A 14985-nucleotide genomic window follows, 5' to 3' on the forward strand; every position below is an offset into this window, starting at 1 on the left:
CATGCGAAGCGGCTGCGGGGCCTTGTGCACATCTGCTGCCAGGCAATACCGGGGTACTGAAGCGGCCGTGATCTCCTGCTGGCCGCCTTGTCCGAGCCATGGTGGGACCAGCACTGCAAGGGGGGGTCAGGGCAGTGTGCCCCTCCGCCCACACCCACCACCCGCAGCCCCCGTCCCACGGGCTGGCACAGGCACCCGGGGGCTGGCCATGTCAGTCACCCTTGGTAGCAGCAGGGACGGGGTCCCCTCTCCAGCCCCACACACCCCCAGGAGCTTTCCAGGGCTCCTGCCCCCAGGACTGACGCAGGCAGTCCCCTCCCCACAGCCCCAGGGCTACCGCCGCACACCCCGACCCCCACAGAGCGCCGCAGGGCTCGCGGTCACACCAAGCATATATTTTATTGAAAGACCAAGTGGATGACAAGGCAGTGAGGGGGGAACCTTTAACCAGGGTTTTGTACAAGTTACAGTTGCTCAGGACTCCTCTTGTTGGTTCGAGTTACGAGATAAATATCGGTACATAGAGCGGAGTGGAGGTATAGTCACTAAACTAGCACTGGTCGGATATACGGGGCCGGCAAGCAAAATAAATCACCAGGCACAGCAGTGAGGAGCAGGGGGGGCTGCGTGCCCGGTGCCGGGAGCAGCGGCCACCCCAGCCCTGGGTCCTCCTCTCCTGGGGCAAATACATTCAGGCCAGGGGGGTTCCCACGGGGCCAGGAGCATCACCCCCCCCGGCTGAGTGCCGCGCATCCCAGCGCCGGTCCCACTCCCCACGGCCAGGCAGGGTCCCCTGGGGGGGCTGGCGTGGGGCAGGAGGCTTGGGGGGGGTGTGAAGGGGCAGGAGGGGCAGTGCCACACTCCTGAGGGCTGCAGCACTGGGGCTGGGGAGGCATTAGAGGGGGGGCACTGGGGTGTGGGGCTGCTCCTGGGGCCCTGCAGCTGGGGGGGAGCCCCTCCTGCAGCCCCCCCAGCTCTGTCTGCCTGGGGCCCCCGTGAGGGTGCAGGGGCAGCACAGAGCTGAGGACTGCGTGGTGGCAGATGCTGACCCCGGCACCTAAATCCTGCCCGTGCCCCCATCAGCCCCCCACAGCAAGCCCCCAGCCCCTTTCCCCTCCCCGTGCTGCCCTGGCCCCTCGGCACACATCAGCCCCCCCTGCTCTCCCCTGGTGCCCCCACCCCGCGTGGCAGCGGCTGGCCCGGGTCACAGCTGAGAGCCCCGGGCCTGTGCCCCCGCCTGGTTTGCTCATGCAGGGGGGCAGCTTCTGGCCCAGCCCAGGGCATGGCCGTGCCACCCCCATGGCCAGGGCGATGCCGGACGCACCCCAGCCCCCCCCCCCCCCAATCACCCACGGCCGCGGCCTGGCGCCTGGCCCCCCGGGGAAGCAGTGAGGATGTGCAGTGAGTCCGTCGGGCATGGGCGGGAGCGTGTGCAGAAGGGGCCAAGCCGGCTGGTTGTGGGGTCAGACAGAGTCTCTGGCCGTCTGTGGGGCTGGGGGGGTGCGGAAGCTGGAGACACAGCGCCCTGCCCCCTTACTCCAGGTAAATGTCCTCTGTGGGGCAGGCGTACTCCAGGTGCTCCTGGTAATATTCCTGAAACGCTCGGCTGCAAGGCAAGGGCACGGCCAGGGGCAGCTCAGGGATGGGGCCAGGACCCGGCACCACCGCCCTCTGCACCCCCAGCCCTGCCACCCCCAGCCCCCTCCCCATCCGTCCCCATCTTACCCGACGCACTCGGCGACGTGCCGCATGGATTCCTGCGAGACGAAGACGTGGCAGGCGAAGCGGCTCAGCACCGGGTGCTTGGTGATGAACCCGAAGTAGCTGCAGGGAGAGGGCAGGGTGAGCGCGGGGGACCCCACTCTCACCCCAGGGGGGGGCTCCTGCAGCGCAGGGGGGGGCTCCACAGAGGGGACCCCAGGGCTGCCCCCGCTTGGCAGGGGAGTGCGGGGCTGGGAGCGCCCGGGCGCAGCCCCGTGCACCCCGAGGTGCGGGAGCACGGGGTCTCACCAGCTGTTCCGGGGGTGGCATCCGCAGAAGGAGATGTTCTTCATCTGGAAGAAGTGGCTGCAGCGCTCAAACTGGAAGAGAAAACCCCGGCAGGGTGTGGGCGCCCAGCGGGCTGGGGGACACGCACCGGGACCCCTGCCCACGGTGCCCCCGCACCTCCTCGTCACGGCCGTACTCGTTGACCGTCAGGATGAGCTTGATGCCCTGCAGCGTGATCTCCAGGTCGCAGCTGGCGGGCGGGCGCAAGTGCACTGTCAGCTTCCTGGTGGTGGCAATCTGGGGGCGTGGGGACGGGGCATCAGGGCGCGTGGTCCCGGTGGGCCACCCGGCACAGACCCGCTCCCCAGCCCCTGCTGAAAGCACCAAGGGGCCGGTGCCCACGCAGCACCCACATCCTCTGCCCAAGCTGGGGAGGCAGCGGGACGCGTCTCCTGAGCACAGCAGGGTCTCTGCATGGGGAGGGGGGGCTGCGTGGCGCTGCTGGCCCCCCCAGCTGCCTCACCTTCTGCATGGCCGCGCAGAGGATGCCGTTACCCTGGTGGTACGGCACCTCCACCGAGCCCAGGAACTGTACGTTGAACCGCTCCACCCAGCACGGGTTCCTCTTCAGGCCTGCACAGGAGAGGAGTCGGGGAGACGGCGCCCAGGACCCCCGCAGCCCCCCGCTGCCCCCACCAGCACCCCGTGCCGCCCACCGGAGGCACCCGCGGGGCTGGGAGCGCTTCCTACCGATGACGTCCCTGGCCTGGCCGACGACCTCGTGGGCGTAGAAGGCGGGGAAGATGCCCCTCTCCCCCGTCCGCATGTTGTAGCCCCGATACCAGTAGTCGTCCTCCTCCAGCTCCACCAGGATGGGGTCGTCCACGTCCAGCTCCAGCTCGTCCTCGTGGCGAGGGATGAACCTGCGAGGAGGAAGGGAAGGAAGGAAGACGCATGCCTGGGGGGGGCCAGGGGGAGGCAGCGAGACCCCGAGAAGCGCCCCATGGCCACGGCCGTGCCCTGCACCCGCAGAGCTGCCCCAAGACAGGAGAGGCCGCGGGGAGCGGAGCTGGCGGCCGGGTTCACTGCTCACCTGAAGACGGCCCGGTGGGTCTGCTCCCGCTCCTCCCCATTCACCATGCAGGAGAACAGCCCGAAGGACTCTGTGCCTGGGGCAGAAGGAGGCGGCATCACCCTGGGGTCCCCTTGAGCCCCCAGCCCCACGCCCCACGCAGCACCCCAGGGCAGAGGACCACCAGTGGCACCTCGCAGCCCTGCAGGGGGAAGCCCCCAGCCGCTGGGAGCAGCCCCAGCACCCCGCGGCAGTGCGGTCCCTGCCCACCTCCAGGGCCCCGTGCTGTGCCACGCCGTGCTGGTGGCGTGCCCAGGTGGACGAGGCAGGACGGCGCTGGGCAGCCAGCCTTGCCCCTGTACAAGGCAGCCCACGGCCGGAACAGCGCGGCCCGGTCACTTACTGGAGGAGCGGGAGGTGCTGTTGACAAAGACGTTGAGGAACTTCTTGGAGAACTGCAGGTCGGCCTCGGGGGACGAGTCCTCGGAGGAGCTGTGCGCGTCGGGGGCCGCCAGCCCGTCCTCGAAGGCCGCCTCGTCCTCCAGGTCGCAGCGGTCGCAGGCACGGAGCAGGTCACTGTCGTCGCTCAGCACCGAGGTGCAGCGCCGCAGGCTCACCAGCTCCAGCTGCGTGTGCTCGTCCACCACCAGCGTGTACTTCACCGAGTCGTAGGCCAGGGACTCGTCCAGTGCCCGCGGCTCCAGCGCCTCGGGGGCCGGCGGCAGCGGCAGCTCCCCGGGGAAGCCCCGCGGGTCCTCAGGGAAGGGGGAGCCCTTCAGGTAGGGCGCCTCGTCCTCGTCCGTGGAGTAGGCCATGGTGAAGCAGCGGTTGGTCTTGGCAGTGGAGACATCCAGGGCAGGCGGGAAGGCGTCGGGGTCCTGCCCCAGGGGCTCTAACCGGACGTCGTCGATCATGTCGTTGTCCTCCAGGATGCCCGAGTCCAGGTCCTTGTCGACGGCCCAGTCCTTGGTGCCGGCAGCCGGCTCCACCGTGGCACAGGGCTCGCCGGAGGTGGCCTCGGTGCCGGGAGAGCTGCGCGGCGGGCTGCGGGGCGGCCCCGTGCAGCAGCCAAAGGTGGCCAGGACCTCAGAGCCACCCAGCCTGTCGAGGGAGACGGGGCGCCCCGGGAAGACGGGCGCGATGGTGTCGTTGGTGGGGTTGCTCAGGAAGAGGAACGGGCCCGGGTCGTCCGCAGGTGGCTCCGGCGCCGTCTCCGTCCCAACGCCCAGGGAGCGCTCGTCCTCGGCGCGCTGCAGGGAGCTGCGCAGCGTCTCCATGTCCACCAGCTCGATGCTGCGCTGGGCGCAGGGCAGGGCGGCCGGCTCCCCCTCGCTCACCGGGGAGTCCCGCAAGCCGGGCTCCTCGTCCAGCGCCTCGCTCAGGATCTCGGGCTCCAGGTCAGAGGCTGGGGAGATGGTGTCACAGAGCGAGTGGGTCTGCTGGAAGCACTCATCCGGGCACTTGATGGGGTAGGAGCCCTCCGAGATCATCTTGTTGACGAGGTTGCTGAGCAGCCACGGCGAGTCCGAGTCCTCGCTCAGGTCAGGCTCCGACTCCGAGTCGGAGTCGTACTCGCTGTTGTCCTCATCGTCCGCCTCGGGCATGAGCTTGGGCCCCACGGGCAGGTAAAAGGAGCGCCGGATGCTCTCCAGGCTGTGGTCTGGGTCGATCTTCAGGTCCAGGGGGCTGGAGGTGGACACATCCGTCTGGTCCACGGGCGCAGAGGAGTCCTCGGGGTTCAGGCTGTCATAGTAGCCCTCCATCTTCAGCTCCGCCAGGCTCTCCCGCCTCACCATGCCGCTCTCCGGGAGCTCCCTGTCCAGGGTCTCCTCCTCCTCTTCCTTGCCCTTGTCCAGCAGCAGGGAGTCCTTGATGCCCATGACGCCGGGCGCCTCCAGCTCGGTCTCCAGCTCGGCCTCCGAGGCGGGGGAGCTGGCCTCCTCGATGGAGTTGGTAAGGTGGGAGGACCTGCCGCTGCTGCTGTCGCTGCTCAGGTCAAGCTCCGTCTCCGAGATGGAGGAGATCATGTTGCTGACCAGGCGCCCAGCAGCGAAGGCCGCCTCGATCTCCCCCTCCACGTCCGAGTCGGAGCCAGGCGAGCTGAGGTCCTCGCTGTGCCGGCTGCAGGGCAAGAAGGGCTTGGAGGTCCTGCTGGTGAGGTCGGCCTCGATGCCGGGGTCCGAGGAGGGCGAGGTGGTCTCCGAGGAGCCCGAGGGGCGCCCGCGCACGCTGGCCGCCCGGCTGGGCAGGGGGCCCTCCCCGTCGGAGCTGAGCTGCTCCGCCAGCCCCTTGGGGCACGCGTGGGGGCCTGGCAGCCGGGACCCCGGCCCCTCGCTGCGCTGGGCACAGGCCCTGGCCGCCAGCTCCTCCGGGGGCAACGGGGCACCGCGCTGCTCACGGGGGGCCACGGGGGACCCTGGGCTCCCGGCCCCCGCGCCATCCCCCTCGCTGGGCACCTGACTCTCCCGGCCGCCAGCCGCCTGCTGCTTTAGCGGGGCGCAGCGGCCGTCCGGAGCCGCGGGCTGCCGGGCCCCGGGGGTCTGGGGCTGCGAGCCCGCGTCGGAGCCAGCGGGCATGCGAGCAGGAGCGGCCAGCCCTGTTGGAGAGAGAGACGGTTCAGGGGGCGGCTGGCAGAGGTGAGACGGGGAATGTGGTGGTCTGAGCGCAGAGGAGATGATATTCATATTATAATCTTCCCCGGCTCGCTCGGGCGATGGGTTACCATGTGCCAGAGACTCGTGGCTGTTGCCTTGCGAGTCAAAGAGGGAAGGCTGCGGCGGGGTGGGGGCCTGCCCTGTCCCCCCGGGACTCGGCCCCAGCCCCTTCTGGCTTTCCAGGCAGGGTCCGTCTTGAATGCAGGCGTGGGGAGACGAGTGTCCTGCGGGGCAAGAGCAGAGCGCCCAGGTCAGCTCCCCGCGACGCAGCCGGTCCCTCCCGCACCTTGGGATGGGGAGGGGGTGCCGAGGTGCACCCGTACCCATACCCGCCTGTGCCTGCTCCCCAGCCCCATGGGGTGAGGACCCTTCTGCCCAGGACCCCTGGAGGCCCCAGCTCCGCACACGGTGCTGGATGAGCCCCCAGCCTGGACCGGACACACCTGGGAGGCTTCCGGCACAAAGGCCCAAACACCCCCTTGGCTTTGGCAGAAGGGGAACGGGGTCTGGGGCAGCCCCACTGCAGCACCAGGTCCCGGGACACCCACGCAGGACCCTGCCCCACAGTCCTGTGCTCACCGGTGTGCGAGGAAGAGGAGGAGGAGGAGGAGTGGAGAAGGGCGTCCTGCCACGTGGTGCGGTGCGTGGGAGGCGGGTAGCTGCCGTTGTTGTTCAGGGAGTCCTGCGGGGAGAGCAGAGCCGGGCATGTCTGGGGACGGGGCGGTCGGCAGGGTATGGGAGGGAGAGGGGACACAGCGGGGGCCGCACCGGAGCCGGGCTGCGGACGTGTGCTGGCACCAAACGTGACCGGGCCGGCAGGGGACGTCCCACCGCGGTGCTGCCTTGTGCAGGTCTGGCCACTGCCGCCACCGTGGGCACCCCACGGTCAGGTCCCACCCGTGGCACCCCATGGCACGGCCTGGCAGCACCTGGGACACGTGCCCGGGACTGACCCAGATTAGAGCCGTGACATCCCCAGAACGGGGACCCAGGGGACCGGCACTTTCCCAGGAGGGCGCCGAGCAGGGGACGCGGTGACACGGGTGCTGTCCCCAGGGGAAACCCATTACACGGCCGCACAAGCCCCATCCCCCCATGAGCTGCACGACCCGTGGCAAGAGGGTCCCTCAAAGGGACACCGGCCCTGGGGGTGGGGACGGGAGCCAGCAGGGCCGGGGCTGCCCGCCCGGCACGGCGGCAGCTGCGGATTAGTGCCGGCGGGCAGCGATAATCCAGCCGAGCCAGGAGATTAGCGAGCAGGGCTGGCGCAACGTGCGGCGGGGCACGCAGTGCCACAAATGGGGGCTGCGGGGCCGGGGGGGCTGCAGGGCTGGGGAAGGGGCAGGGACCGGGACCAGCACCACGTGGGCTGCACCGTGCACCCCAGGGACGGGGTGCTGGGGGGCTCCACAGCACCAGGCTCTGCGCTGGCCCCAGCAGGCAAAACGCGACGGAGCCGGGATTAGCCGGGATTTGCACCCCGGGCACGCCGACGGGGCCGGATCCTGCCCCCCTCATGCCCCGAGGGACGACGGATCAGGGTCATCGATCGGTGCGACCGGGCGTCGTGCATCCCCCGCGGCACAGAGGGGCGGCAGGGCTCTGCCCTGACCCAACACCGGCCCCCGGCCCCCCGCCGGGGAGCAGAGCCCACCCCGAGGGGCCGGGAGCCCCCAGTGCCATGGCAACGCTGCCGGATGCAGGCAGCACCGCGCCGGCTGCCCACGCACTGCGGCGGCGCGGCAGCTCCGGCAGCGCGGTGGCAGCACCGCAGGCGCGTGCGCACGGGGACACAGGGACACGGGGACACCCCCGCGGCACCACGCGCAGGGCCCCCCCTGCCCCCTGCCACACAGAGAGCTCCGGGGGACGCAGCGTGCACATGCACACCCATGCACACCCACGCACACGCGCCCCCGGCCATGTGGTGCCGCGGTGCCAGCAGCCGTAGCACCTTGCACCGTTGCCCCACGGAGACGTGCCGGACCCCGAGCTCACCCCAGAGCCCTGCACATGGGGACAGGCCCCTGAGCCCTGCACCGGGGGACTGGCGGGGGGCACGCAGGGACCCCGTGGTGCCGGCAGCCGCCGCACAGACCCAGCCCCGGTGCCCCCAGCTCGGCCACACCACTGCAGAGCTAGAGCCCTCCTTGCACTTCTCTGCCCTCCCTGTGCTCACCAGGCCCCGTAGCCCCCATCTGGGCACGCAGCCCTCACCCCATCCTCCCTGCCTCTGTGGAACCCCCGGAGACCCCCCACACGCAGGCCCCAGGAGCAGAGACCCCCGGGCAGGGGCTGACCCCGCCCCCAACCCTGACCCTCACCTGGGTGCCCGGTGCCGTCAGGTTGAGCGTGGTGGGCCGGTGCTTCTGCGTCTCCTCCAGGGCGGGCGAGGGGATGGGTGAGGCTGAAGGGGATGGTGGAGCTTCCAGCTCGTTGCCCTCCTCCTCCTCCTCTTCTTCCTCCTCTTCCTCATTGTCGTCAATCATCTCGAACTCCTGGAAGTCATCCTGGAAGGTGCAGACGGGGTGCGGCTGCTCGCTGCGCTCCAGCACCAGGCAGTCCTGGGGGGAGCAGCACGGGGTTAGCAGCCAGGCCGCTGGTGCCGGACCCCACCACGGCCCTGCGGCCAGGCCCACACCTCACCCTGCGGCTCGGGGCCAGCATCGCCTCCTGCCCCTGCCCCAGAGGGCCTCCAAGCAGAGGGACCTGCTCTGTGCTGGGGACCAGGGTGCCCCTGGCTCTGCAGCAGCCTGCCCGCCCCCCCCCCCCGTGTCCCTGTCCCGTGTCCCCCAGCCTGGCCGTCCTGGTGCCTGGGGCAGTGCTGGGGAAGAGCTGAGTAAGCCGGAGCCACGTGAGAGCGGCCACGGGCTCAGCACCGGGCTGGCTGCTGAGCCATCACTGTTCCTGCGGCTGCCCCGCGGGGCCTGGCCGGAGGTGGTGGGGGCCCAGAGCTCGGCCCCACCGGGGGACACCCGGGCTCCGAATCCACCTCCCCCGACAGCCCCTGCCTGGGGCACGCTTTATCGGGCTCCCCCTCCCCGCGTCCCCCCTAGCCCTGCCGCAGCCGCCTTGGCACACGTGGCTCGTGCACCTTCTCGTAGTGGTCCGAGTCATAGTTCAGCCCGATCCCGCAGTCATCCGTGATCTCCGACAGGTCCTCGTCATCGAATTCCTCCAGGCTGATGTCCTGGGGGGGCCTGGGAGAGGAGCAGGGGACATCAGGGCTGCGGACATCGCTCGGCTGCACGTGGGGAAACGCCGCCTGCTTCCCCCTGGCACCACAAGGTCCCGACGAGCCGCGTGGCACCACGGGGACATGAGGGCACAGTGCCACCGTCACCCCGGGTCTCCGGCACGGCAGCAGTGGCCGAGGTGCCGCAGCATGTTTTGGGAGCAGAGACATCGGTGCCACGGAGCAGGGCAGGCACAGACAGGAGCAGACACAGCCACGCCGCAGCCCCTCTGCCCCGGCGGCGCAGTGGAGGCTCCCAGGGTGGTGGCCGCAATTCCCCGAGGTGGGCTCATGCCCCGAGGCAGCCGTGGCCGGAGCAGCTCCGCTCAGGACCCCGCACTGCAGCCCGCAGACCTGCCCCACTGCCGAGGCCGGAGGCAATGGGGAGGGCAGCAGCCACAGCAGAGCCCGGCACGGGCTCAGCTCGGGGAGCTCCCTGCCGAGCTCGGCACTGAGCGTCCCCGGGTTACCGCTGGCCTTTAGCCAAGGCGACGGGAGCCCCACGTGGCACGAGGCCCCGCAGCCTCCCCGAGGCCCTGCAGTTTGGGGGTGCCCCAGCTGCCCCAGGAGAGGCAATGCGGTGCCTCCATGCACTGTCTGCTCCCGGCCCCAGGAGTGGCAGCACCCCCAGGCCCACCTGTGTGACGCCAGCACCCAAGGGGCCCCTGCGCCCCCCTGGGCAAGCACCCACGGGAGCCTCCCTTGGACCCATCCCTGCAGAACACCCCGAGGGCACCCATGGGAGGCTCCACAAGCCCTGGGCAAGCAGCAAGCCCATGGCAGCGACTGGCCCCATGGGGCCCCCGAGGGTGGCAGCGCCCACCACACCGCAGGCAGCGAGCCTCCCAGCCTCCCGCCCCACCTCGGTCCGCAAACAGCGCACGTGACGGCGGCCAGGGCGCTGGCACCACCGTGTTTCGGGTGACCCGAGCTGCGTCGCTGCTTTCACACCTTTGGGGGTCTGCGTTTGACCCGAGCCAGGATTTGTGCAGCTCCTGCCCGGCTCCAAGGACGGGGCTGGCACGCGCCAGGCTGCTGCCCCCAGCCCAGAGCTCCCCGCTCGCCTGCCCGTCAGCGCGGTGCTCGCGGTCCAGCGGGCAAGCCGAGGGCTGCCCTGCTGCCTGCCGAGATACTGAGGTAAGGCCGGTCAGAAAAAATTACAGCAAGCCATTTCCCTGTCGGGAAGAGGGTGTCATGGAAACCAAAATTTTCTGCAGGGAGGAAAAAAAAAAAAAGATTACTCTTGGCAGGATTTTCTGCCGGGAAAACGTAAACCAATCGCCGCTGGTCGGTACTGAACCAGGGAGGGGCTGCAGTGCCCGGGGCTGTGGCTGGGACCCCCCCTCCTGCACTCCGGGGGCCTGGGGAACGCCGTGGGCACCCACGGCCCAGCCAGGCAGGGGCACAGCAGCGTCCCCAGCTGGAGCTGCACACCCCGGGGTGCCCTGCTCCAGCACAGCTCCGGACCCCTGTCCCAGCTGGACCCTGCCACCCTTTCTCACCCCCATCACAGCCTGGCCATGGACAACCAAAGCCAAACATTGTTCCTGGGTTGCTTCCCCTGCCTTTGACTTCTATTTTTGCCCTTAACTCCCATTTCCAAGCTCCCCTCTCCACCACGGATGCTGGGAGCTTACTCCGATTTTACTGAGAAAAAGATTTTCCCCTAATCACATAATTCCCAGAAGTAGGCCATTAAGACAACGTCAAATATCCTCCGATCTGCGGTGAAATCATCAGTCGGTGGTGGAAGCGGCAGCACCAGCCCACGGGGTGCGGGGCTGGGACCGGCCCCAGGCCCTGGCCCCCAGCGGTGGCACAGCCCCGGGGGCTGCGGGGCCAGAGCCCAGCCGCCAGCCCCAGGGACGGCTGCGGCCACGAGTCCTGGCACAGAGACGTGCCGGCATCCCCTGGGTCCCCAGCTGGGGAAACCAACGCCGCTATCAGCCCCCATCCCCAGCCGAGAGGACGCACACCCTGGCCATGGGCTGGCACAGCACGGCATGGCACAGCACGGCACGGCACAGCACGGCACGGCGCAGCGCGGCACAGCACCACGGTGCTCTGCCCAACAGGCAGCTCCGGTCATGAGCTACGGCCACAACAAACCACAGCCGGAGCTCCGGGGCCACCACGGGTGGCCACAGCGGGACCGGAGCTGCAGCACTGCCCCAGGGGCACCCCGACTCCGGCCCCTCGGCCAACGGGGAGCGTCACCAGCACGGGGACGCAGCAGTGGGTGCCTCGGACGCGCTGGCGATGAGCAGACGGCGGCCAGGGAGGTGGCACTGGGTGGGCAGCACCCAAAGGAGGGTCCAGAGCCAAGGCAGAGCCGGTGGCTCCAGGGGGGCAGAGCTCACCCCAGCCCCATGCGTGGAGAGAGGGCTCCAGAAGGCGGCAGAAGGCAGCGGGACACCGGACCTCGCAGCGGGACACCATCGGCACCGCAACTGCGCACCTTTGGGCTGCGCTGCCACCCATGCCGAGCTGACCTCGCTGGGCTGGGCTGGGCTGGGCCAGGCGGCAGTGGGGAGCAGGGGGGATGCAGCAGGGGAGGGCTGGGCCCCAAAGGGGTCCCCGACATCAGCCGCTGGGGTGCATGGGGCACGGGCACACATCAGCACGCAGCCAGGAGCCGGCATGTCTGCGATGGGAGCTGCTGTGGGCCGGGCTTTCTGTGGAGGGAGTGACCAACAACCAGGCCAAGGGAAGATTGAATTTCCTCGTTATTTTCAGCTCAGCTCCCTGGACAGTTCTCCTTGGACCTGGATACGTTGCAACGGCTTCTCCTGCAGGGAAGGGCTGGGGACCGTGACCCGCAGCCCGCGGCCCAGCGCTGTGCCTGCAGGTCCTCGGGCCAGTGGTGCACAGCAAGGTCGGGGCTGACCCCCAGGGAGCCCAGCACCAGCCCCGCGTCCCCCACCCCAACACAGGAGCAGTCACAGGATGCAAGAGCCACCTCGCAGCCCCCTCCCCTGCCCAGGACCCGCCACGTGCCCATAGCGCTGACCCCTCCCCACCACATCGCCTTCACCTGCCTCTCCTTCGCCTCCCTCCAGAGGAAGCCCCAACTCAGCGCCCCGCTGCGAAGCCCTTTGCTGGCAACGGGCACGACCTGGACCCAGCACCCCAGACCCCCCCGAGCCGGCCACCAGCTCCATCACGGTACCCGCACACTGGGGCTGCCCCCGTGGGCCTCATCCCCACACAGGGCCAGGCAACCCGGGGACGGGGCTGGTCCTCGTTGCACTGCGCTCAGCACCCGATCCTGCCCGGGCAGCGCCGGGGCCTCGAAGGCTGCAGGAGCCAGCGATGGGCCATGGCGCGGGGAACGGCGGCTGTGGCCGAACTGGGAGCCAGGCTGCTGGCTCCTGGGGGAGCACAGGGGTGGGGGGGATGCGGAAAGCAGCGCGTTTCCGTGTTTCTGTGTTTCCGTCTGGCACGAGGAGAGGTTTTCGCCCCGGGGGCGGCTCGTGCGGCACCACCTGGGATGAGCCGCAGCTGCGGGTGGGGAGGGATCGGAGGGTGGCAGCAGGAGGACGTCGCGGTCTGCACCGCTCCCGGGGGGCTCACGGCCCTGGAGAGGAGCTGGCCCGGGTGGGCTGGGGCCCTGCGGCCTCCCCTGCCCCTCCTGGCCCAGGCCTCGGCTGCAAGGAGGAGGCCGTGGAGCTGCTGGGGGCCGTGGAGCTGCTGGGGGCCAGCACCGATCCCCACGCAGCAGGGGCCTGGGGGCTGCGCGGGGAGCACCACGCAGAAAGCCCGGCCAGGCCCCCCGAGCATCGCCAGGGCCCAGGTGCCAGGCAGGAGGCAGAAGGAGCGGGATGGGAGCTGCAGGGAGAGGCCGGATCCTCCCCGCCCTGCACCACCGCAACCGGGGCCTCTCCCGGGGTCCCCGCGCTGCGAGACCTGGGGAAGGGATAGGGGGGCCAGGCCCACCGGGGGGGGGGGGGGGCCACACCTGTCCTGCATCCCCTCTGAGCCCCCCACCCGCAAACCTCCGCACCCCCAGGGCCTTCCCTGTGCCCCCCACCATGTCCCCGACCCCTCCCCATCCCGGAGCCCTGTGCCGAGCCGGCGGGTCCCGCACCCAGACCCCGCGCCCCCCCCGCGCCCCCCGGGGACCCCAGCCCAGCCTGCGCCCCGCAGCGGGTCCCCAAGGTCAGCCGAGGTGCTGGGGGGGAAGGAGCGGCCCTGCGCCCCCCCGCGCTGCGAGGCTCCGTCCGTCGGCACAGCCCCGGACCCCCCCGGACCCCCGGGGGTGCCCCGCGGTGGGCGCCCCCCGAGCGCGGCCCCTCCCCGGCGGCGCCCGCGTCTGACCCCGGGGGTGCGGAGCCGCCTGGGTGGGTGGGCTCAGGGGGGGGGGTCGAGGGGGGGCTGAGCCCCAGCCCAGGACCCCGCCGTGCTCCGGGCCCCCCCCCCGCCGGCTGCAGCGGGGCAGACAAAGGCACGGGCCGGGACCGGGGCTCTGCCCCTGTGGGCCGGGGGGTGGGGGGGGGGGGACCGGGGGGTGGGGGGGGGGAACCGGGGGGAGCCCTCCGGGCTCTGCGCAGCCCAGCCCAAGGTGAAGGGCGGCTCCGTCCCCCCCGCGCCCCCCCCGGTCTCGGCCCCGCACCGGCGATGCGCGGGGAAGGGCAGGGCTGGGGGTGGGGAGGGCAGGGAAGGGAAGGGCAAGGTGGGGAAGGGCAGGGCGGGGGAGGGCAGCCCCCCCCCCCCCGGAGCCGCTCACCTGCAGCCCGGCGGGGACAGCGAGTGGAAGGTGGAGAGCGAGAACATCTCGGCGCGATCCGCCATCTTCTCCCGGCCGGGGCTGCGCCGGACTGCGGAGTGCGGGGGGGGGCGGGGGGGGCGGGCGGGGCGGGGGAGGGGCGGGGGGAGGGGAGGGGGCGGGGGGGGAGGGGCTGGGGGGCGGGGGGCGGCGGGGGGGGGCAGCGGGGGGGCGGTGGGGAGGGGCAGGGAGGGCAGGAAAGGGGGGTGGGGAGGGGCCGGGGGGCTCCCCGCGGGGGGAGGAGGGGGCAGGAGGGCGGTGGGGGGGGAGCGGGGGGGCACGGAGGAGATGGGGGGGCCGGGCGGGGGGCGGGGGGCTGGGGCTATACAGGGCGCTACGGGGGGGGGGGGGGGGCACGGGGCTGCGGGGGGGCTGCGCGGGGCCCGCGGCGAGGGCGGGGGTCGGGGGGATCGGGGGGGGGGGGGGGGGGGCAGCCACGGGACGCGCCCGGCTCCCCCCCAGCAGCGCGGGGCGGCACCGGGGGGGGCGCGCGGGGAGGGGCGGGGGCGGCGCGGGGCCGTGCGGGGAGGGGCAGCCCCGGCCGGGGGGCAGGGCAGGACCCGGGGATGGAGGCCGGGAGCCGGCCGGGAGCCGGGGATGGAGGCCGGGACTGTCCGTGGTCCGGCGCTGGAGGCCGGGATTCGTCCCGGGGCTGGAGGCCGGGAGCTGTCCGGGACCCGGTGCTGGAGGCCGGGGGGCGTGCCTGGTCTGAAGGCCCGGACATGGCCCGGTGCCGGAGGCCGGGAGCTGTCCCGGGGCTGGAGGCCGGGAGCTGTCCGTGATCCAGTGCTGGAGGCCGGGGCTGTCCCGGTACTGGAGGCCGGGAAATGTCCAGGATCCAGTGCTGGAGGCCGGGGCTGTCCCGGTGCTGGAGGCCAGGAGCTGTCCCAGTACTGGAGGCCAGGAGCTGTCCCGGTACTAGAGGCCGGGAGCTGTCCGTGATCCAGTGCTGGAGGCCGGGATTCATCCCGGGGTTGGAGGCCGGAGCTGTCCAGGACCTGGTCCTGGAGGCTGGGACTGTCTGGGATCCAGTGCTGGAGGCTGGGATTTGTCCAGGACCCGGTGCTGGAGGCCGGGAGTCGTGCCTGTTCTGAAGGCCAGGAGATATCCTGGTACTGGAGGCCAGGAGCTGGCCAGGATCCAGTGCTGGAGGCCGGGATTTGTCCCGGGGCTGGAGGCCGGAGCTGTCCCAGCCTGACGGCTACCACCTGGGGCCGAGGTCTCCCCACGGGGCCCATGGAGCTGGGCGTTCAGCTGGCCCTGTGGGTCC

The 14985-nt window shown here is 71.4% G+C and overlaps 1 protein-coding gene across 2 annotated transcripts; it reads right to left on the reverse strand.

Moving 5' to 3' along the window:
* Positions 1 to 382: 382 nt before the first annotated feature.
* Positions 383 to 13787, reverse strand: MAPK8IP2 (mitogen-activated protein kinase 8 interacting protein 2). Of its 2 annotated transcripts, XM_080596522.1 has the most exons (13): positions 13677 to 13787; positions 8810 to 8915; positions 8040 to 8279; positions 6295 to 6397; positions 5784 to 5939; positions 3465 to 5657; positions 3083 to 3158; positions 2740 to 2912; positions 2513 to 2622; positions 2167 to 2286; positions 2011 to 2081; positions 1726 to 1824; positions 383 to 1606 (listed from the first exon to the last, which is right to left on the reverse strand). In XM_080596522.1, exons 1-13 carry the CDS (start codon positions 13739 to 13741, stop codon positions 1534 to 1536), a joined length of 3585 nt encoding a protein of 1194 aa, XP_080452648.1. In that variant the 5' UTR covers positions 13742 to 13787; the 3' UTR covers positions 383 to 1533. The 2 variants fall into 2 exon arrangements, with proteins under 2 accessions (XP_080452648.1, XP_080452647.1); XM_080596521.1 differs by having other exon boundaries at positions 3465 to 5939.
* Positions 13788 to 14985: the final 1198 nt, after the last annotated feature.

Source organism: Anser brachyrhynchus (assembly GCF_964034855.1).
Source record: "Anser brachyrhynchus genome assembly, chromosome: 1".
Lineage (NCBI taxonomy): Eukaryota > Metazoa > Chordata > Aves > Anseriformes > Anatidae > Anser > Anser brachyrhynchus.